At 39.2% G+C, this 16026-nt stretch overlaps 1 protein-coding gene and 1 long non-coding RNA gene across 9 annotated transcripts in view; one reads left to right on the top strand and one right to left on the bottom strand.

Moving 5' to 3' along the window:
• The window catches only part of AFF3 (ALF transcription elongation factor 3), a 242227-nt gene that overhangs the window by 130524 nt on the left and 95677 nt on the right, over window positions 1-16026 (top strand). For all 7 annotated transcript variants that reach the window (XM_079972474.1, XM_079972472.1, XM_079972471.1 and 4 more), the window contains one exon: window positions 4138-4224. In XM_079972474.1, coding sequence (XP_079828600.1) covers window positions 4138-4224 — 87 coding nt within the window. The remainder of the gene's footprint in view (window positions 1-4137; window positions 4225-16026) is intronic.
• The window catches only part of LOC307214445, a 102707-nt gene that overhangs the window by 70485 nt on the left and 16196 nt on the right, over window positions 1-16026 (bottom strand). The gene's annotated exons all lie outside the window — the stretch shown is intronic.

The raw sequence follows: 16026 nt of genomic DNA, 5'->3' as shown, positions 1-16026 counted from the left end.
TGTTTTTCCACACATTAATAGCCCAAGATGAGTTTACCATCTGGCACAGTGGATTTCAAGTCACCAAGAAGTCTTAAACACGAACACTCATAAAGATACTTTTAACAGAGCCATTTTCTGGTGTGTACTTTAAGTTCCATCAGTTTGATTCTGATCTTTTCCTTTTGTGCCCTTGCCACCTCTCTGTAACACCCCCCACACACTTCTCACACTGGCCAAATTGATTGTTTTATTGTTACAGCAGGATGAAAATAATTTCAAGGAAGGAGTTTTCATACAGCGTTTCGAATTCTCTACAGATAACTACACTGAAAAGATCCTGGCGATACCTTAGTATATAATCTGCTTTGTTCTATTATTTCAGTGTAGGTATGTTAAATGCCTTGATAAAAAATTGTATGAAGCTTGTACGTAGCTGTACCAAATGTTACAGCCAAGCCTGTAACACATAGCATCAAGCTAAGAACAAATGGTGTAATAGAGAAGGAAAAACTATGTTTCACTTCTGTTCATGACTATTGTGATGAACATGGCCACAGTTTACTCCAAACTTCTGTTGCGGTGTTTTTTTCATTTAACTAAGAAGTTGCTATTAAGACTGAAAAACCTGTAGCCCATGGTTACAATTTTGGCAGTTCCAACATTTTGGGGTAATGATACTATCACATAACAGAATAATGGAAGCTAAATTTCATGTGGATATCCTATTTGTGATAATTAATATGCATTCTTCAAAATTATTCATTTAAACCACACGTAAAACCTCATTCCAAATTGTAAGAGGTGATGAAATGGGCACATTTGGATGTGACAGCAAACCATGGTTTCCTGTCTTGTGCACAAGCAGCCATGAACCTTGGTTGTGTGCAGCCTTTCATTTCCTCTTCCTCCTCCACATGTAAAGGGAAGAATCAGCCAGCCATTTGTCATTGTGTTCAAATGCAGCAAACTGTGCTTTGCCCTTCAAACCAGAACCTGAACCATAGTTCAATCTTGGTTCATAAATAGCGTCTTGTGCTTTAGTTGATAAGTGGCAAATGCTAATAACCTATTCTTTCACCTTTTGTTGTTAACCCAACTCCTTCATATTTCATCTGGTGGAGACTAAATGTTGCCATTTTATTTTAATGCTAATAACCATATATTGAACTCTGCTCTGTACTTCTTATTTCAGCACTAAATGAATGCATGTGGCCCAGATCTAGAATGAAATTAATCCCAATATGACCTTGTTCAAATATTTTAGCACCAAAAATGTAAAGGCTACTGCAGATGCCTTATTTGCTTTTACACATTTAATGGTTCAACTTATTTAAAATTGTTTTTGCTTTATGTGCAACATGTTTTGCTTTCATTTTATTGTACCTTTCAACATAAAAAACTATACCAAAAGACATCTCTGTTGCAGATATAAACAATGTCATATAAAATTTCTTCATTGTTAGTAGATTTCTCCATTAATGTATGTTTTTAACTGTCTGCCAACCTGGAAACATTTTCTTGGCAACTCTGGCTGATTTGGAAACACTGAACATTTTTTCCATTCCTCTTCTGTCCGCATATATTCTGCCATCTGTCATGTTTTGGAAAACAGACAGTCTCATATCATGTTCTTTACGGTTTTTCACATTCTCTTTTTTATTTGTTACTTGAAATTGGTCCAAGGTAATCTTCAGTCTATAGCAACTGCTTAGTTAGCAAAGTTTAAAAATAGCATGCATGTTAGTATGCATTACATGTACTATTGTAGCTGCTGACATTATTATTATTATTATTATTATTATTATTATTATTATTATTAAATATACAGAGACCTGGACCTGAATTATCTTAGCTCTTTTCCGCATAGTCTCTTTCCTCATTCCCAAGAGTCATCCATTTATCTTCATTAGCCACTTGTTCCAGTCTGCTGATAGTTTTAACCGGGAAACAAGCTGTATTAGCTTTGCATAGCAATTCAGGAATTAGAATCCACAGTTCTTGGAGGAATAAGGCCAATGCACCAATAAAGATTGTACCTTGATTAATCAAATAATCTCAGTTTGCCTGAGCTGGGCCACTGTTCAGACAACTGTCACATCACATAGCCCACTGCTTTTGTTTAAGCACTTAGTTTCTAAATAGATACTGAGATGCAACAGAGGAACACGATCAATTCTTTTCCTTCTAATCTGTTTTAGGGGCAGGAGGAGATGGATTTATTATAAAAGTACCCTGCGTTCTAAACCGCCCTGTGATCTTCGGATGAAGAGCAGTATATAAATTAAATTAAATAAATATGTAATTATTCTAGAAGGTACTTTAACCCAGTTGCTGAGCTCTTGGAAAACAGCTGTTTACATCAGGGGTGGGAAGAAGACAGACTGGTATTTACTAGTAGACCTCTGGGTGATTTGCAACTAAAATACTATTTTCTTCTTCGAAATTAGGCTAAATTCTAATTAAGAAAGCTTAGGGGAGAAAACCGGCGGGGGGATTTATTTTGTATAAATGAGTGGCAAACACATTCCTGGTACTTAAAGCAATTCCTGCACTGGTTAGGCTTGTGCTCAGAGGTACTATACTCAACTTTGCCCCAAAGCAGCTGTATGGTACCTGCTGGTGTAAGTTGGTGGACATTGGGGTTCTAATAAAAAGCAAAGCAGATTTTGGATGTGCTGTTCTTCATGAAAGTACTGAATGACTGACCCAGGAAGGTTAAGTCCTCTTGAAAATGAATGGGTCACATCCAGATTTTGTTGGATGACATCCCCCAGCCAGTAATCAAGAACCGATGGCACGTGGTCCAGCAACTTATGGAGGTTTGCAAGTTCCCCAGCCCTACTCTAGAAAGATTTCCAAGGGCCAGGGAGATGTTGAGCGTAGCATTCCCTGATTTACTTCTTATTACAATTAGAGGGTCATGGGTGGTGCTATGGTCTAAACCACTGAGGCTTGGGCTTGCCTAGCAAAAGGTTAGCGGTTCGAATCCCCGTGATGGGGTGAGCTCCCGTTGCTTGGTCCCTGCTCCTGCCAACCTAGCAGTTCGAAAGCATGCCAAAAAGTGCAAGTAGATTAATAGATTAATTAACAAACGCCGGCTCCCTTGGCCTGTAAAGTGAGATGAGCGCCGCAACCCCAGAGTTGTTCGCGACTGGACTTAGCTGTCTGTGGTCCCTTTACCTTTTTACAATTAGAGGATTACCGGTAAATTAATAAATCTTAGGTCGAATCTGATCTCTCCCTGGGCAAAATCCTGGGGGAAAACAGAATCTGAACAAGGTCTGTGTTGAAAGGCTTTTACTGTGTGATTTTAGAAATACCTGAAGATTACTTGCATCTTATCCTTTATCAGATGGGAGTTATAAGAAGAATTAGAAGATGAAGAATTTTACTAGAGATAAGTGAATGAGAAAACAGTTTAGATTGCAAGCTAAATGATTTTCTGATTTAAAGGCACCCACAGAGGTGACATGTGGCTAATAAACTGTTTAACATTTGTAGCTCCCAATAAAATAAAAGGCTGCGTCTTTTATTAGAAAATAAACTTTTTATCAAAGAGGGATTAAAGGTAACAGTCATAACTCACAAGCAATCTTTAAATAGTTTTTTTTCTGTTTATTATTTCAAGATTGTGTGTCAGGCTAATCAACTGACAAAATGCTGTTACATATTTTACTGGAAATAATAAATAAATAAATAAATATTTTCCCCTGTACCCACACATCTCAGGGCAGTTCACAGGATAAAATTACAATATAAAACCACAGAATACATAACCCAAATAAAAACAGAAACACCCCCCCCCCCGAAAAAAAAAACGCATTTTAAAAGGGCATTGGATGACAGTCACCCAAAGGCCTGGTTAAAGAGGAACATTTTTGCCTGGTGCCTAAAGGTGTATAATGAAGGCGCCAGGTGAACCTCCCTGGGGAGAGCATTCCACAAGCGGGGGGCCACTGAAAAAAAAGGCCCGCTCTCATGTTGCCACACCTCCTCAAACTCCACAGGAGTGTCAGATTCCAGGGGTCGAGGTGTTTACCCAGGGTTTGTGTTTCCTTTGGAAATGAGGCACAGTGGAGACTGTGGTGTCTTTATTATATATGGTTTATTAAATTATATTAAATATAATTTTGAAATCTCTTCTTTTTTTTTAAGGAAATGACCCATTCATGGCCTCCGCCACTTTCTGCTATTCACACACCTGGCAAAGTGGAACAAAACAAGTTTCCTTTCACCAACAAGGTAAATAGCTTTATCTTTAACCATTACCATCCTTCATTCTAATGAGGAACCTGAACTACATGGGCCATATCCAACACAGTAGCTCCACTGGAACAATGGCTTTCTGTGTGCATAACAGAGCTTCATGTTGGGGGAACCACGAGAACAGATTTGGGGGACATGTGAGGGGGGGAAAGAACGGAAGTCTTATTGTGCCATTGGTATTACACATGCAAAGCATTGGACACAACCCTGTGTCATATACCATCTGTGTTTCAACTCCTTTGAATGTAGTATTTTGCATAGCTTTGCAACTTCAGATCTACAAATCAAGTCTTTGGAACATTTCAAACGTAGTTGTTGTGTGCGCATTTTCCTCCCCTCCTAACTTTAACTTCCATAAGACAATCTGCTTTTTATCAACATTCATTTAAAATTAGCCTCATAGCTGGTTACCATAAATCTGCCAAACCTACACCATCATCTGCTTCCTCTACTCCCCTCTTTGTAAATCTTCTGTCAAACCTCTGCCCTTTCCCTTTACTTCTGCTTTCTGTGTTATTGACTACTGCTACAGGCCAATGATTGTATCAGCTCTTGTGATTTGTAAAATATCAGCAGCACACTGTTGATTATAAATAAGTGTGTGGTTGTTGTTTTTTAAAAAAGTTGTGTTGTGAAGTTGTTGCCATTCCAAGGTCGTGTATCTGAAGCACAGGAAGAGAGGCAATGCCAGAATAAAACCCCTAGCAGCTTCATACACTGGAATAGCCAACCACATTGGTTCATAAAGGGGAATAGCAAGGTAGAGCAAGAAGTAGGATAAGCAGTTGTAACAATTAATTAGAAAGGAGATAGGAGCATTAAAGTGTTTCCTATATTTGTATTGATGTGGTAAATTAACCACACATCTCGAGAAAGCAGTAGTTTTTGCTCATTTGTGTTTAAAAATATAATCTTGATTATGTTAGCCCTCAGGCATTTTGAACTACTTTTAACCTGTACTTCAGCTAATTGCTAGTCTGACAGCTTGAAATTTACACTGTATTAAATAGGCAATTAAAATTCCACAGGCTGTCATGGCTGCAGCCAAGCTTATTTGATATCAGTCTAGAAATCAAAGCTAAATAACTGTCTGTAAAAATTTCATTTTATTCCTATGGAATATGCTGTATAACAATAAAGGAAATTTAATGTCAAGTAGACTTATTGGCTTCAATTCAGCTGGGGACTCAGTGGTATGCCAGACATACCATTTGCACAGCTGGTTTTGTCTTCCAGTTCGTTCTTCAACCACCACTATGCCGAATTGCTTTTTTAAACTTAGGGGTTGGTGGCAAATATAGTCCAACCCAGTGATTCGGTAAAAGAGAATACAGAAATAGGAAGCAGCAGAAACAGCAGTCCACAAAGCCTTGAAGATCAAGGCAACTGAATACAGGAGTGTGTATCCTCTAATCCCAGTGGCAAACTGAACATTTCCAGTATTACTCAATTGGGGGCATAAAGTTTCAATTTGTGGTCATTGTTATAATACTGGAAAAGAGAGCTCTATTCCATGTTGCTTTGCTTTCTATGTTCAAAGCTATACCGTGGTACCTTGGTTCTCAAACTTAATCCATTTCGGAAGTCTGTTCCAAAACCAAAGCATTCCAAAACCAAGGCACGCTTTCCCAGAGAAAGTGATGCAAAATCGATAAATCCATTCCACACTTTTAAAAACAACCCCTAAAACAGCAATTTAACATGAATTTTACTATCTATGAGATCATTGATCCATAAAATGAAAGCAATAATCAATGTACTGTACTATAAAATAAATAAGACAGTATTGTAGATGATAAAAAGATTTTTTTTTCTTATGTGCACTGATACCTGCATACAGGATGTTTCCTTACACACACATTTTTTGTGTACAGTGGTACCTCGGGTTACAGACGCTTCAGGTTACAGACTCCGCTAACCCAGAAATAGTACCTCGGGTTAAGAACTTGGCTTCAGGATGAGAACAGAAATCGCACGGCGGCAGCGGGAGGCCCCATTAGCTAAAGTGGTACCTCAGGTTAAGAACCATTTCAGGTTAAGAATGGACCTCCAGAACGAATTAAGTTCTTAACCTGAGGTGCCACTGTATATGTTTTATGTTTAATGGCTTTCTGTAGCTATATGGTATTATTTCATAATAAACTTAATGAGCACAATTTTGCACCGTAGTTACATTATTTCATTTATTTATTTAGACTTAGGCTCCATCTTTCCTTTGCTATGGAACCCAAGGCTGGATCTACACTGACCTTTTTAACATTAGCTATATCGTTCTAAACTGTCACAGGGCATACCGCTAAAAAAAATGTTCATTACCTTAACGTTGTTCCTCCATAACAGCAGTTTCCCTTACTGCTTGGTTCTTGGTTGCTCTGCAGTGCTCTCTGGTGCCACATTTTAATAATGCATTATTAATGTTCTTAGCAAAACGTAATGTGACCCTTACATTTTGAAAACCATTCTTTAACTCTTTCTTAATGTTATAAACCATGAGTGTAGATCCTCTCCAAGGCTTCTAAAACTCCAAACAAACATGATTTGTTTATGTGTGTGTGAAATACGAAAAAGAAATACTAATGATATCACTATAAGATTACATAAGTGATTCAGCAAACAACAGGACAGCAGGTCAGCAAAACAGAAGAGTAAAAAAAAAAAAACCCCTCTTCAGCCAAATGCCTGGTGGGGGCGGAAATATCCTTGTTTCCTCTAACTATCTCTCTGAGAGTTGACTCTATTTACAAAGGGAGATTGCTTTTTTACGGTGCCACAACTTTAAGGAAATGTCCTCTGCACATAAACTTTGCCCTTCTGTTTGAGGGACTTATTTTGTTACTGCTTCGGTTGCTGTTGCACAGCAAAGACCACAAGGGGCAACCCTGCCATGTCCCTCCACATGTTATCAGTCATTATTTTATCCAATCCATTTGCCCGATAACTGCTATAGATTGTGTAAATTTGTGTATTTCAGTTCACTAGCCTTTTGCCATGTTCTGACTACCTAACAGTTGTACCAGACATCCGCACGCCAATCTATCCAAGGCTTTAGAAACGTCTCATGAGAGTAAAGCTGCCAGTTTTCCTAATTTTCCTCCCATAGCTAATGATGTTTATTGCTGTCCACACTGACTCCCTTAGCTGGGGACATGGGGACATTACTGTAACTATCTTGACATTGACTTCTACATTTTAGTTGTCTACCTCTACGTTTCTGTTCCCCCTCTCTTATGTTTTCATCTGAGTGTCCCTTTGACATCTGAATTTGTACATGGCAAAAACGGCAAGCCCTTTGAGCTCCTGTCTAGTTAACTTGGGAACCCAAATGTGTGTGGTTGTATGAGTGATACTGTTCTCTGGAAAACCTGAAGAGAACTGATGTCTAGAGTAGCAGCCATTTTTAGTTTCGTTATAGTAAGAAGTTTATCTGTGTCCTGCACTCCAGTCTACTGCGTCATTGCTTTGCAAAGTTTGCAGCAAAGATGACATGGTGTTAGAAGAGAAATTGAAAGTAAAGCAACAAATGATAAAAAAGAAAAAATACCCAGCTAAACACTCCTGCAAAATGTTTGAAGAAAAGGAGCAGAGAACTGGATAAGGTGGAGACTAGAGTTTGAATTGCACTCTCTTGTAAGTGGAGCAGATAAGGAAGATAAGAGAGACTTCAGTGAGTGCTTGTTCTTAGTGGCAGGTAAAGAAGCAACAGAAGCAACAGCAGTATTTGATCCCTTTCAGTTTGATGATGACAATGCAGATAAGAGAAGCATTCAGGTTTTGATTAATAAATGTGAAACATACTGCACGCAAAGAAGGGTTGCATATGAAAGGCACATATTTTTCACAAGACTGAAAGTGAATTATAGAGTGAAATCCACAAGTCCACTTAAGCAGCGTTAAATTAGTCCAACTCAAACCAGATTTACTGCTTGTTAACCAATCAGGATATTTACATTGATATAGAAAAATAGGGGTGGTTGGCTTTTGCTGCTCAACTCCCCGAAGGACTGAGTCCCCATGTCCATGATCGGTCAGAGATGAATGGATGGAGACAGGATGCAGTGAAAGCAAGGCAGATCTTTATTTTTCTGTTGCAACAGAGTTCCCTCCCCTTCTAGCAAGGAGGCAAGAGAGACCAGGAACCAAGAAGAAACATCTCTTTTAAGGGTTTGCATTTTGGCATGGAGAAAAAGGACATTGCATCTACAAACAGTCAGAAATTACATCACACACAAGGTGGGGTTACTGTGGCTCAGGCAGGCCAAGGTGTGATATTCCTGAGGATTTAGCAAGTTTTACATAGTTCCAGACACAGTTTACACACAAAAATAGCATTTGTAAGACAATCAGGATGCCAGTCAGACATCCCTCAATGCAGAGCATCTGGGCAAACAATGGCAATTAATACAAAGGAGGTTCATAGATATAGGAGAGGAATCCCTTCAGGAACTTCCCCTGATTGCTATCTGCCGACATGTTCTCAGGCAAGGCAGATTTAGGAGGCAGAGGAAATAAGTCTTCAGGAGAGCCAAGAGGGTTTTTGGATTGCTCTCTTGTACTGTTTTAGACGTGGTTTATATACTTATGTATGTGTGTTTACCTTGTGCAATTATCAACATTTATTCTATATTCCTACAACAATATACTCAGTCAATAAAAACAATAAAATAGATATACAAAATATGTTATACTATACATTAATATAATTAAAATTATGCTACTACAGAAACTCTTTGACATATACTAATAGATATTATCTAAAACTGTAAACAAGTTCCATAAAGGCAATTTAACAATTTTGGCAGCTTTTCTACATCACATAATATGAATAGCCAATATGAATCTTATTTTACTTAAAGAAGAGTTATTTCTAATCCCAACAATAAGGGGCTTGAAATAGTGGATGCTCAGATCTAAACACAAAGGGCATTCCAGTAAAAAAGAAAAGAAAGGTGTATCATGTCTTCTACCTTCGAACATCTGGCCGGGCAATGTCTGGCTACCCCATGCTGAACACCACAGCATCACTCAACCTCTGTCAACTGTCAGGCATTCAGTCTGCATTGGGTTAAAAGCCATGCCAACTCCCATGAGCAACTAAAAGGCAAATATGGAGGCAATTTCCCAGGAAGGACTGCAAATGTTTGATAAATGTAGTAGGTTTTGATGTCAGGCCGTATTGAATCTAAGAGCCACGATTAATTTAAATTTGCTACAAGGAGTTGATGTAATAGAAATAGGATCAGTGGGATGCTCATACATATTACAAAGTTGTGTCTCCGGGAGTTTTTTGCTTATAAAGAAAATATTCCATTAAAGGAAAACCCTACAGGTATTGCCCATGCTTCATACTTCCATCTTGGAATGTCCCAGTGGCTTTTAGTGACAAAGTTCAAAAGCAACTGGATTGCATGGAAAAACGTAAGGTGATATCAAGATGAAAATGAGCCTTGTGTCAGCAAGCTGTATCCTCTACCAGTTGCTGTGGCCCCAACGTCACACCAGGATCCACACAGACACCTGTGAATGTAATACCCAAACCTAAGGTCTTTGGAATGTCAACTGGGAAAAAGAGTGTCAACACAGAGAATGGAGGGAGATGGAGAGGGAAGGGTCAATTGTAAAAATGTTTGGAGGAGAATTGTAGGAGGAACGGGAGTGAAGAAGAGCAGCTGAGAAGAAAGACAAAGGAAAGCACCGGAGTGGAAAAACCTAGTGTAAAAAAAGGAAGAGGAAGGGACAGAAAGAACATCCCTCAGCTGGTGAGGAATAGCAAAACGCAGCAGCCCAAGGAACTGTGAAAGTGACTTTCACCATCCTGACAACACTGGGCTTGTAACCAGCCGTGGGTTAGGGCTTATTTGTCTTTTTCCTCTATATTTGCTAGTTAGTTAATGCTATGACTCATTTAAAATGGTAAAGATTAGTATATGTACACCCACTCGCACCATTGACTCTATGCGATTGCCAATCTGCCCCTCCTCATTCTGATTACAGAACTCTGAGGCATTACGCCATCCCTCATTGCTGCCCCATTGGGTTCTGGTGGTCAAAGAGTGAATAACCCACCCGCTCCAACTACCACTTTCACAGGACCATTAGTTGTTCTGTGAAGGTGGGGGAGGGTATTAGATACTTTTGGTAGACCATGCAGATTGTCATAAATTTCAGGTTGGGTGTGCTTACCACAAATTATTCCTTCCTTCGGAAAGCTTCACCACCTCTTCGAGTGGTGGTTAGGCTGCCCTCAGCAGCCCAGCAGTATTCCCTTCTAATTGGGGACAAAATTTCCAGTGGGAATGATGTTGCATCTTGGAGATAAAAGCTGGCTATCCAATCCCAACAATGCCCCAGGGAATGGAGCTACATCATGGATATAGTGTTATTGTCATAGGATATGCTGTCTCAGGGGACATGGGTAGCGCTGTGGGTTAAACCACAGAGCCTAGGACTTGCCGATCAGAAGGTCAGCGGTTCGAATCCCTGCAATGGGGTGAGCTCCCGTTGCTCGGTCCCTGCTCCTGCCAACCTAGCAGTTTGAAAGCATGTCAAAGTGCAAGTAGATAAATAGGTACCGCTTAGGCGGGAAGGTAAGCAGCGTTTCCATGCTTCTCTGGTTCGCCAGAAGCAGCTTAGTCATGCTGGCCACATGACCCGGAAGCTGTACGCTGGCTCCCTCGGCCAATAAAGTAAGATGAGCGCCGCTATCCCAGAGTCGTCTGCGACTGGACCTTTACCTTTACCTATGCTGTCTCAGATTAGAAGGGACTACTACTGAGCTCCCAAGGACAGGATGGCTGCAGCTTGAAGTGGCTGCAACATTTTTTTTCCTTGTAAAAGAAGAAGAAATGGAAAACCCTAGGCCATCTCAGCATTAATAGTAAGTTCACCACCAACGCCCATTCCCTGCTGCATGTTTGAAAATTCACCTACCTCCCAATATTAACCTACTCTTCAGCAAATGTTTCCACTAATATAATTTCTGAAAATCTCTGGGCCAATACTTTGGACCAGCACTTAAAAGAAGCAGTTCTAAGAGAGCACGCCTACTGTCAAATAAATCACCATAAAGTTGCCAGTTTCCAGAACTATTTCATCTATGCCAGTAGTGAATTTGGGAAAATCCTGCCGGATGACATGAATGCTAGGCGGTGTACATTCAACACACCTTTGACAGGTTCAGCCTTTAAAAAATAAGTATCGCTTCAGAGCGATACCACAAGGTGATTCGGCAGACATTTTAGGGAGGATATTTTCCCATGAGGAAAGGTCAGGCAATAACATAATGTTTGGCTAGAAACATTCTTAGAATGAGTTCCTAGACAGAGGGAGGAACCTGAAAATGAATAGAGAAAAATGCACACCTGACATTTCAGAAATAAAATACCAGGATATTTCTTACCCAAAGAAGGTCAAAACCAAAATGATGAGGAGCGTTTTCTAGCTATTTCATCCACTTCAGAAATCAACTGTTTTGTTTCTGCTATTTTTCAGTAGTGAAATTCTGGTAAAATTATTTTGGGTGGAAGAGAATCAAAGGAGCCAATGTTGCCACCTCCCTTGGAAGCTATGGTCTAAGGTGCTTTTTGAATTTTGGGAAATTCGGAATAGCTGCCACTATAAAAGGGGGGGGGCTGTTTCATTTACTCTGAGGGCCACCCTTATAGGGGATAGCACCTGAATAGCTACAGAAAAAAACACTTTTACAGGATAAATGGATTGTTCTTCCTGTAGCAATTTTTATTTAGAAGACAACTGTTAAATAGCCTTCTGAGTTACTGAAGCCAGCTTGTTAAAAATACACTTTCACAATGTATATGCCAACCTTTTGTTAAACCTGAAATGGTAGGAAAATCTTGACGATATGGATGTCATAAAAATGAATGGCTTATGAAAACTCAGAGAGGCTTTATTTGATAGCAGATCCAAAGGATTTAACAGGTACCACATGCCATCTTTTTGAGAGAGAATCTCAGGGATTAACAGTGCAGTCTTCATCACATCTATTCAGAAGTAAGGCCCACTGAGTTCAATGCTAATTATTGCCCAGTAAGGGCATTAAGATCAATAAATGGAACTTTCTTGGTGTTGGTGGCACTGCTGTTGTGCAGTGCAGTTCCTGCTGAAATATGAAAGACTCCAACTGTATTCGCATTCTCCCAGCTTCTGAAAATGCACTTGTTTACACACGTGTTCCCTTGATATATCGACCTGAGTCTCCTGTTTTAATAACTGTGTTCTCTTAATGGGATTGTTTTATTTCATATTTTAATAATGGACTTTTATATTTTAATGTTTTAATCAGATTGCTTTATGGTTCAATCTGTTGATGCTGTATGTTTAATTATTCTGTATTTCAACAATATGCAAGCCGTTTGTATGATTTAGAAGCCATCTTGTCATTAAGCAGTATATAAGTTAATTACAGTGGTACCTTTGCTTATGAACTTAATTCATTCCGGAGGTCCGTTCTTAACCTGAAACAGTTCTCAACCTGAGGTACCACTTTAGCTAATGGGGCCTCCCACTGCCGCAGCGCCACTGGCACGCGATTTCTGTTCTCATCCTGAGTAAAGTTCTTAACCCGAGGTACTACTTCTGGGTTAGTGAAGTCTGTAACCCGAAGTGTTTGTAACCCGAGGTGTTTGTAACCCGAGGTACCACTGTATTATTATTTACTTCCAAGTAAGCGTGCTAATGAATCATTGAAATAATTTGATGGAAAAAAAGTTGTTTTGGTTCATGAAACCATTTTTCTTTGAATTACTAGGTCAATTCCATGTATGTTTGGCTGAAACACTGCAGCTTTAGATAGAACTAAAATAGAGAGCACAGCTCAAAGTCCTAGAAGAAAGATTTGATTTGTCTGATGGATTTGATTTATTATATTTTTATGCCGCTTTTCATTCAAATGAATCCCAAAGTGGCTTGCAAACAACAAATAATAATAACCTAATAGAACATAATAGAATATCACCAATACAGCAGAAAGCATATGGAATAATTAGCAATTCATCAGTGAAACAATTACAATATATAAAACACTGTTAACTAAGCAGCAACAATTCAGTGAATGCCAAATATATAGGATTAAATTGTTGTAGAAAGGCTAGCTTGTTGTACGTACCATCAAACTACTGACAGCTGTCCAACAAAACTATATTCAAATAGCAAATAGATTTCAAATGCCATATATCTAGACGTACAATATGATATTGGGCAAATCACCATATCTCATCCTTAATTTCATATCTGTGAAATGTGAACCACAGTAAACAGAGATTTGCTTTTGCAAATTTAGTGACAGGGTTTGCCATAATTCTAACATAAATATATTATATATATTCTGCTCTGAAGAGGAGGCAGAATTTAATATATCTTGCTTATTCTGTAGCTCAGCCAACCAACAATGACAAGTTTACTTGAAATAGCTCATAATTTAGAATGCATGTCATTTAGAAAGCCGTTAATCCTTATTCTCTGTTAAAACCACACATATTTATGCTAATTAGCTTTATTGTTGCAGTTTATTTTGTTTGAAATATTCCAGAAGAACAGTAAAACTGCCTTTGAAAGTGGTACTTGCCATTGTTTATACTTAACTGAAATGCCATTTTCAGGTGCTGAAGGAGTACTCTGAAGATTAGGAGACCATAAATAATATACAGCAATGCATTCTCAGAATCAGCAAGACACTTGCAAATATAAAACATTACACACTTTTATCACATATCTACTCTTTAAAAGTCTCATAATTGCTTTGAATTATTCAAAAGAAATTTGAGCTGACATACTTGGAAGACTTAGCACAATGTTTTGCCAAAATGATGAAGATGTTTCATAAAAACATCAAAACAGTTTCAAGTGTGGCGTAATTACACATCACTTTTGCTAAGTACATGTATTTGCTGGTCTGCTGGAGACTAATATGAAGTTCAACTGCACCGTTTAAGACTGCATTTAAACTTGCATAACTTTTGGTTGATGTTTATGTTATCCTATCCTAGCTGCAGCAGCAGGAGAGGTGGGGCAACAGAACCTACTTTGTCCATTGGTTGGGACAAACTACCATTTGGCTTCTCCTCTTCCTGAACTGTCCCCGCCCTGTAACAACTGCATCTAAGAAATAAACATTTATGTAACTACAAAAATAATTAGTTCATGAATTTGCTTCTTTTTTCATTCCCCCATCCTCTCTTCCCTTTGTTTGTCTATTAGAATGTAAGCCTGCAGACAAAGATGGTTCTGTGTTCCATTCTTGGAACAGCACCTAGAGAACTTTAAGCTGTTTGTAAATGATGACAATTATTATGGCTTTCCTAGGCAGTTGTGGGCAGTTCTATTCACTGTAGGTATGTTATTACAGTGGTGCCTCGCAAGACGAAAAGAATCCGTTCCGCAAGTCTCTTCGTCTTGCGGTTTTTTCGTCTTGCGAAGCAACCCTATTAGCGGATTAGCGCTATTAGCGGCTATTAGCGGCTAAGCGGCTATTAGCGGCTTAGCAGCTTAGAAAAAGGGGGGGAGCGAAAAAAATCGCAAGACTCGCAAGATGTTTTCGTCTTGCGAAGCAAGCCCATAGAGAAATTCGTCTTGCGAAGCGCCTCGAAAAACAGAAAACCCTTTCGTCTAGTGGGTTTTTCATCTTGCGAGGCATTCGTCTTGCGGGGCACCACTGTATTTGGTGTATTCTTATATGATCTTTCCCCCTCTTGCAAATAAAAACTAAATATGATGCACCTGTCAGAGGAAAAACAGCAGATAAAAATTTAGAATACATGCCCTACATGCCCTACTTGATGGCATCTGCAAAGAGATGGAGGGAAGAGTTGAGTGCGACCATTGATTCACAACATTTTATTCCATTGACCATGACATCTGTCTACATCACCTAACAGGAATTGGTGTGTGTGCTCATTTTTAGGTGGGTTCATTTGATTCTGGAGGGTAAATCCCAGGTAGCACTGAGAGAACATTACACAAGTCCTTAGTCTTTGGCTTATGAGTCCCTGTAGTATTCTGTATTATCCTCAACATTTTCAACATAATAGATTGCTGGAAATGATGTCATCAGTATGCTGATGACACACAGTTCAGTCTCTAAACTTAGGGAGGGAGTGGAAACACCTGACCTATTGCTTGTCAGCTAAACAAGGTTGAATGAGTGAAAAAAAACAACAACTTAAAGCTAATCCAGATAAGGATTTATGGCCTGTTCTGAAACTTTGCATACCCTGTGTGCAGGATTACACTTCCCCTGAAAGATCAGGCTCCTTGACCCAGCACTTATTTTGGAGGATCAGGTAGCAGGGAAGACAAGGATTGCTGTTTACCAGGTTCTCCAGCTGTGCTCTTTCCTCACTTGCTTAGACTTTTGTCATTTTCATTCTAATTATCTCCAGACTTCATTACAGTAAAGTGCTCTAATTCAGGATGCCCTTGGTGTTTGGAAAGTTTAGCTGGTAGAGAATAGTGCTACCCAAACTGATCACTCTAATGTTCATCAATCTGTGTGTGCTTTGTTTCTGGTTTTAAATAGTTAGGGATCAGGAGATCCAAGTAACTGCTTTATCCCACTCTGCCTCTTGGCCACCTTCCACTTCAGCCTTGGAGTCTGAACTGCCCTCTGCCACAGTCTCTTCCTGCTCAGTAAACAGTTACCTCTTCTGCTTCCGACACCACCTCCCACTGCTCTTCTGCATCCAACCATGACAATGCCCCATGTTCAGAAAATACTATTCTTAATAGAAGTGCTGCTTTGTATGCAACAGGAACTGGTCTTTTAGT

Source organism: Podarcis cretensis, assembly GCF_951804945.1.
Source record: "Podarcis cretensis genome assembly, chromosome: 4".
Classification (NCBI taxonomy): Eukaryota; Metazoa; Chordata; class Lepidosauria; order Squamata; family Lacertidae; genus Podarcis; species Podarcis cretensis.
This window is presented reverse-complemented; position numbering and strand designations above follow the sequence as displayed.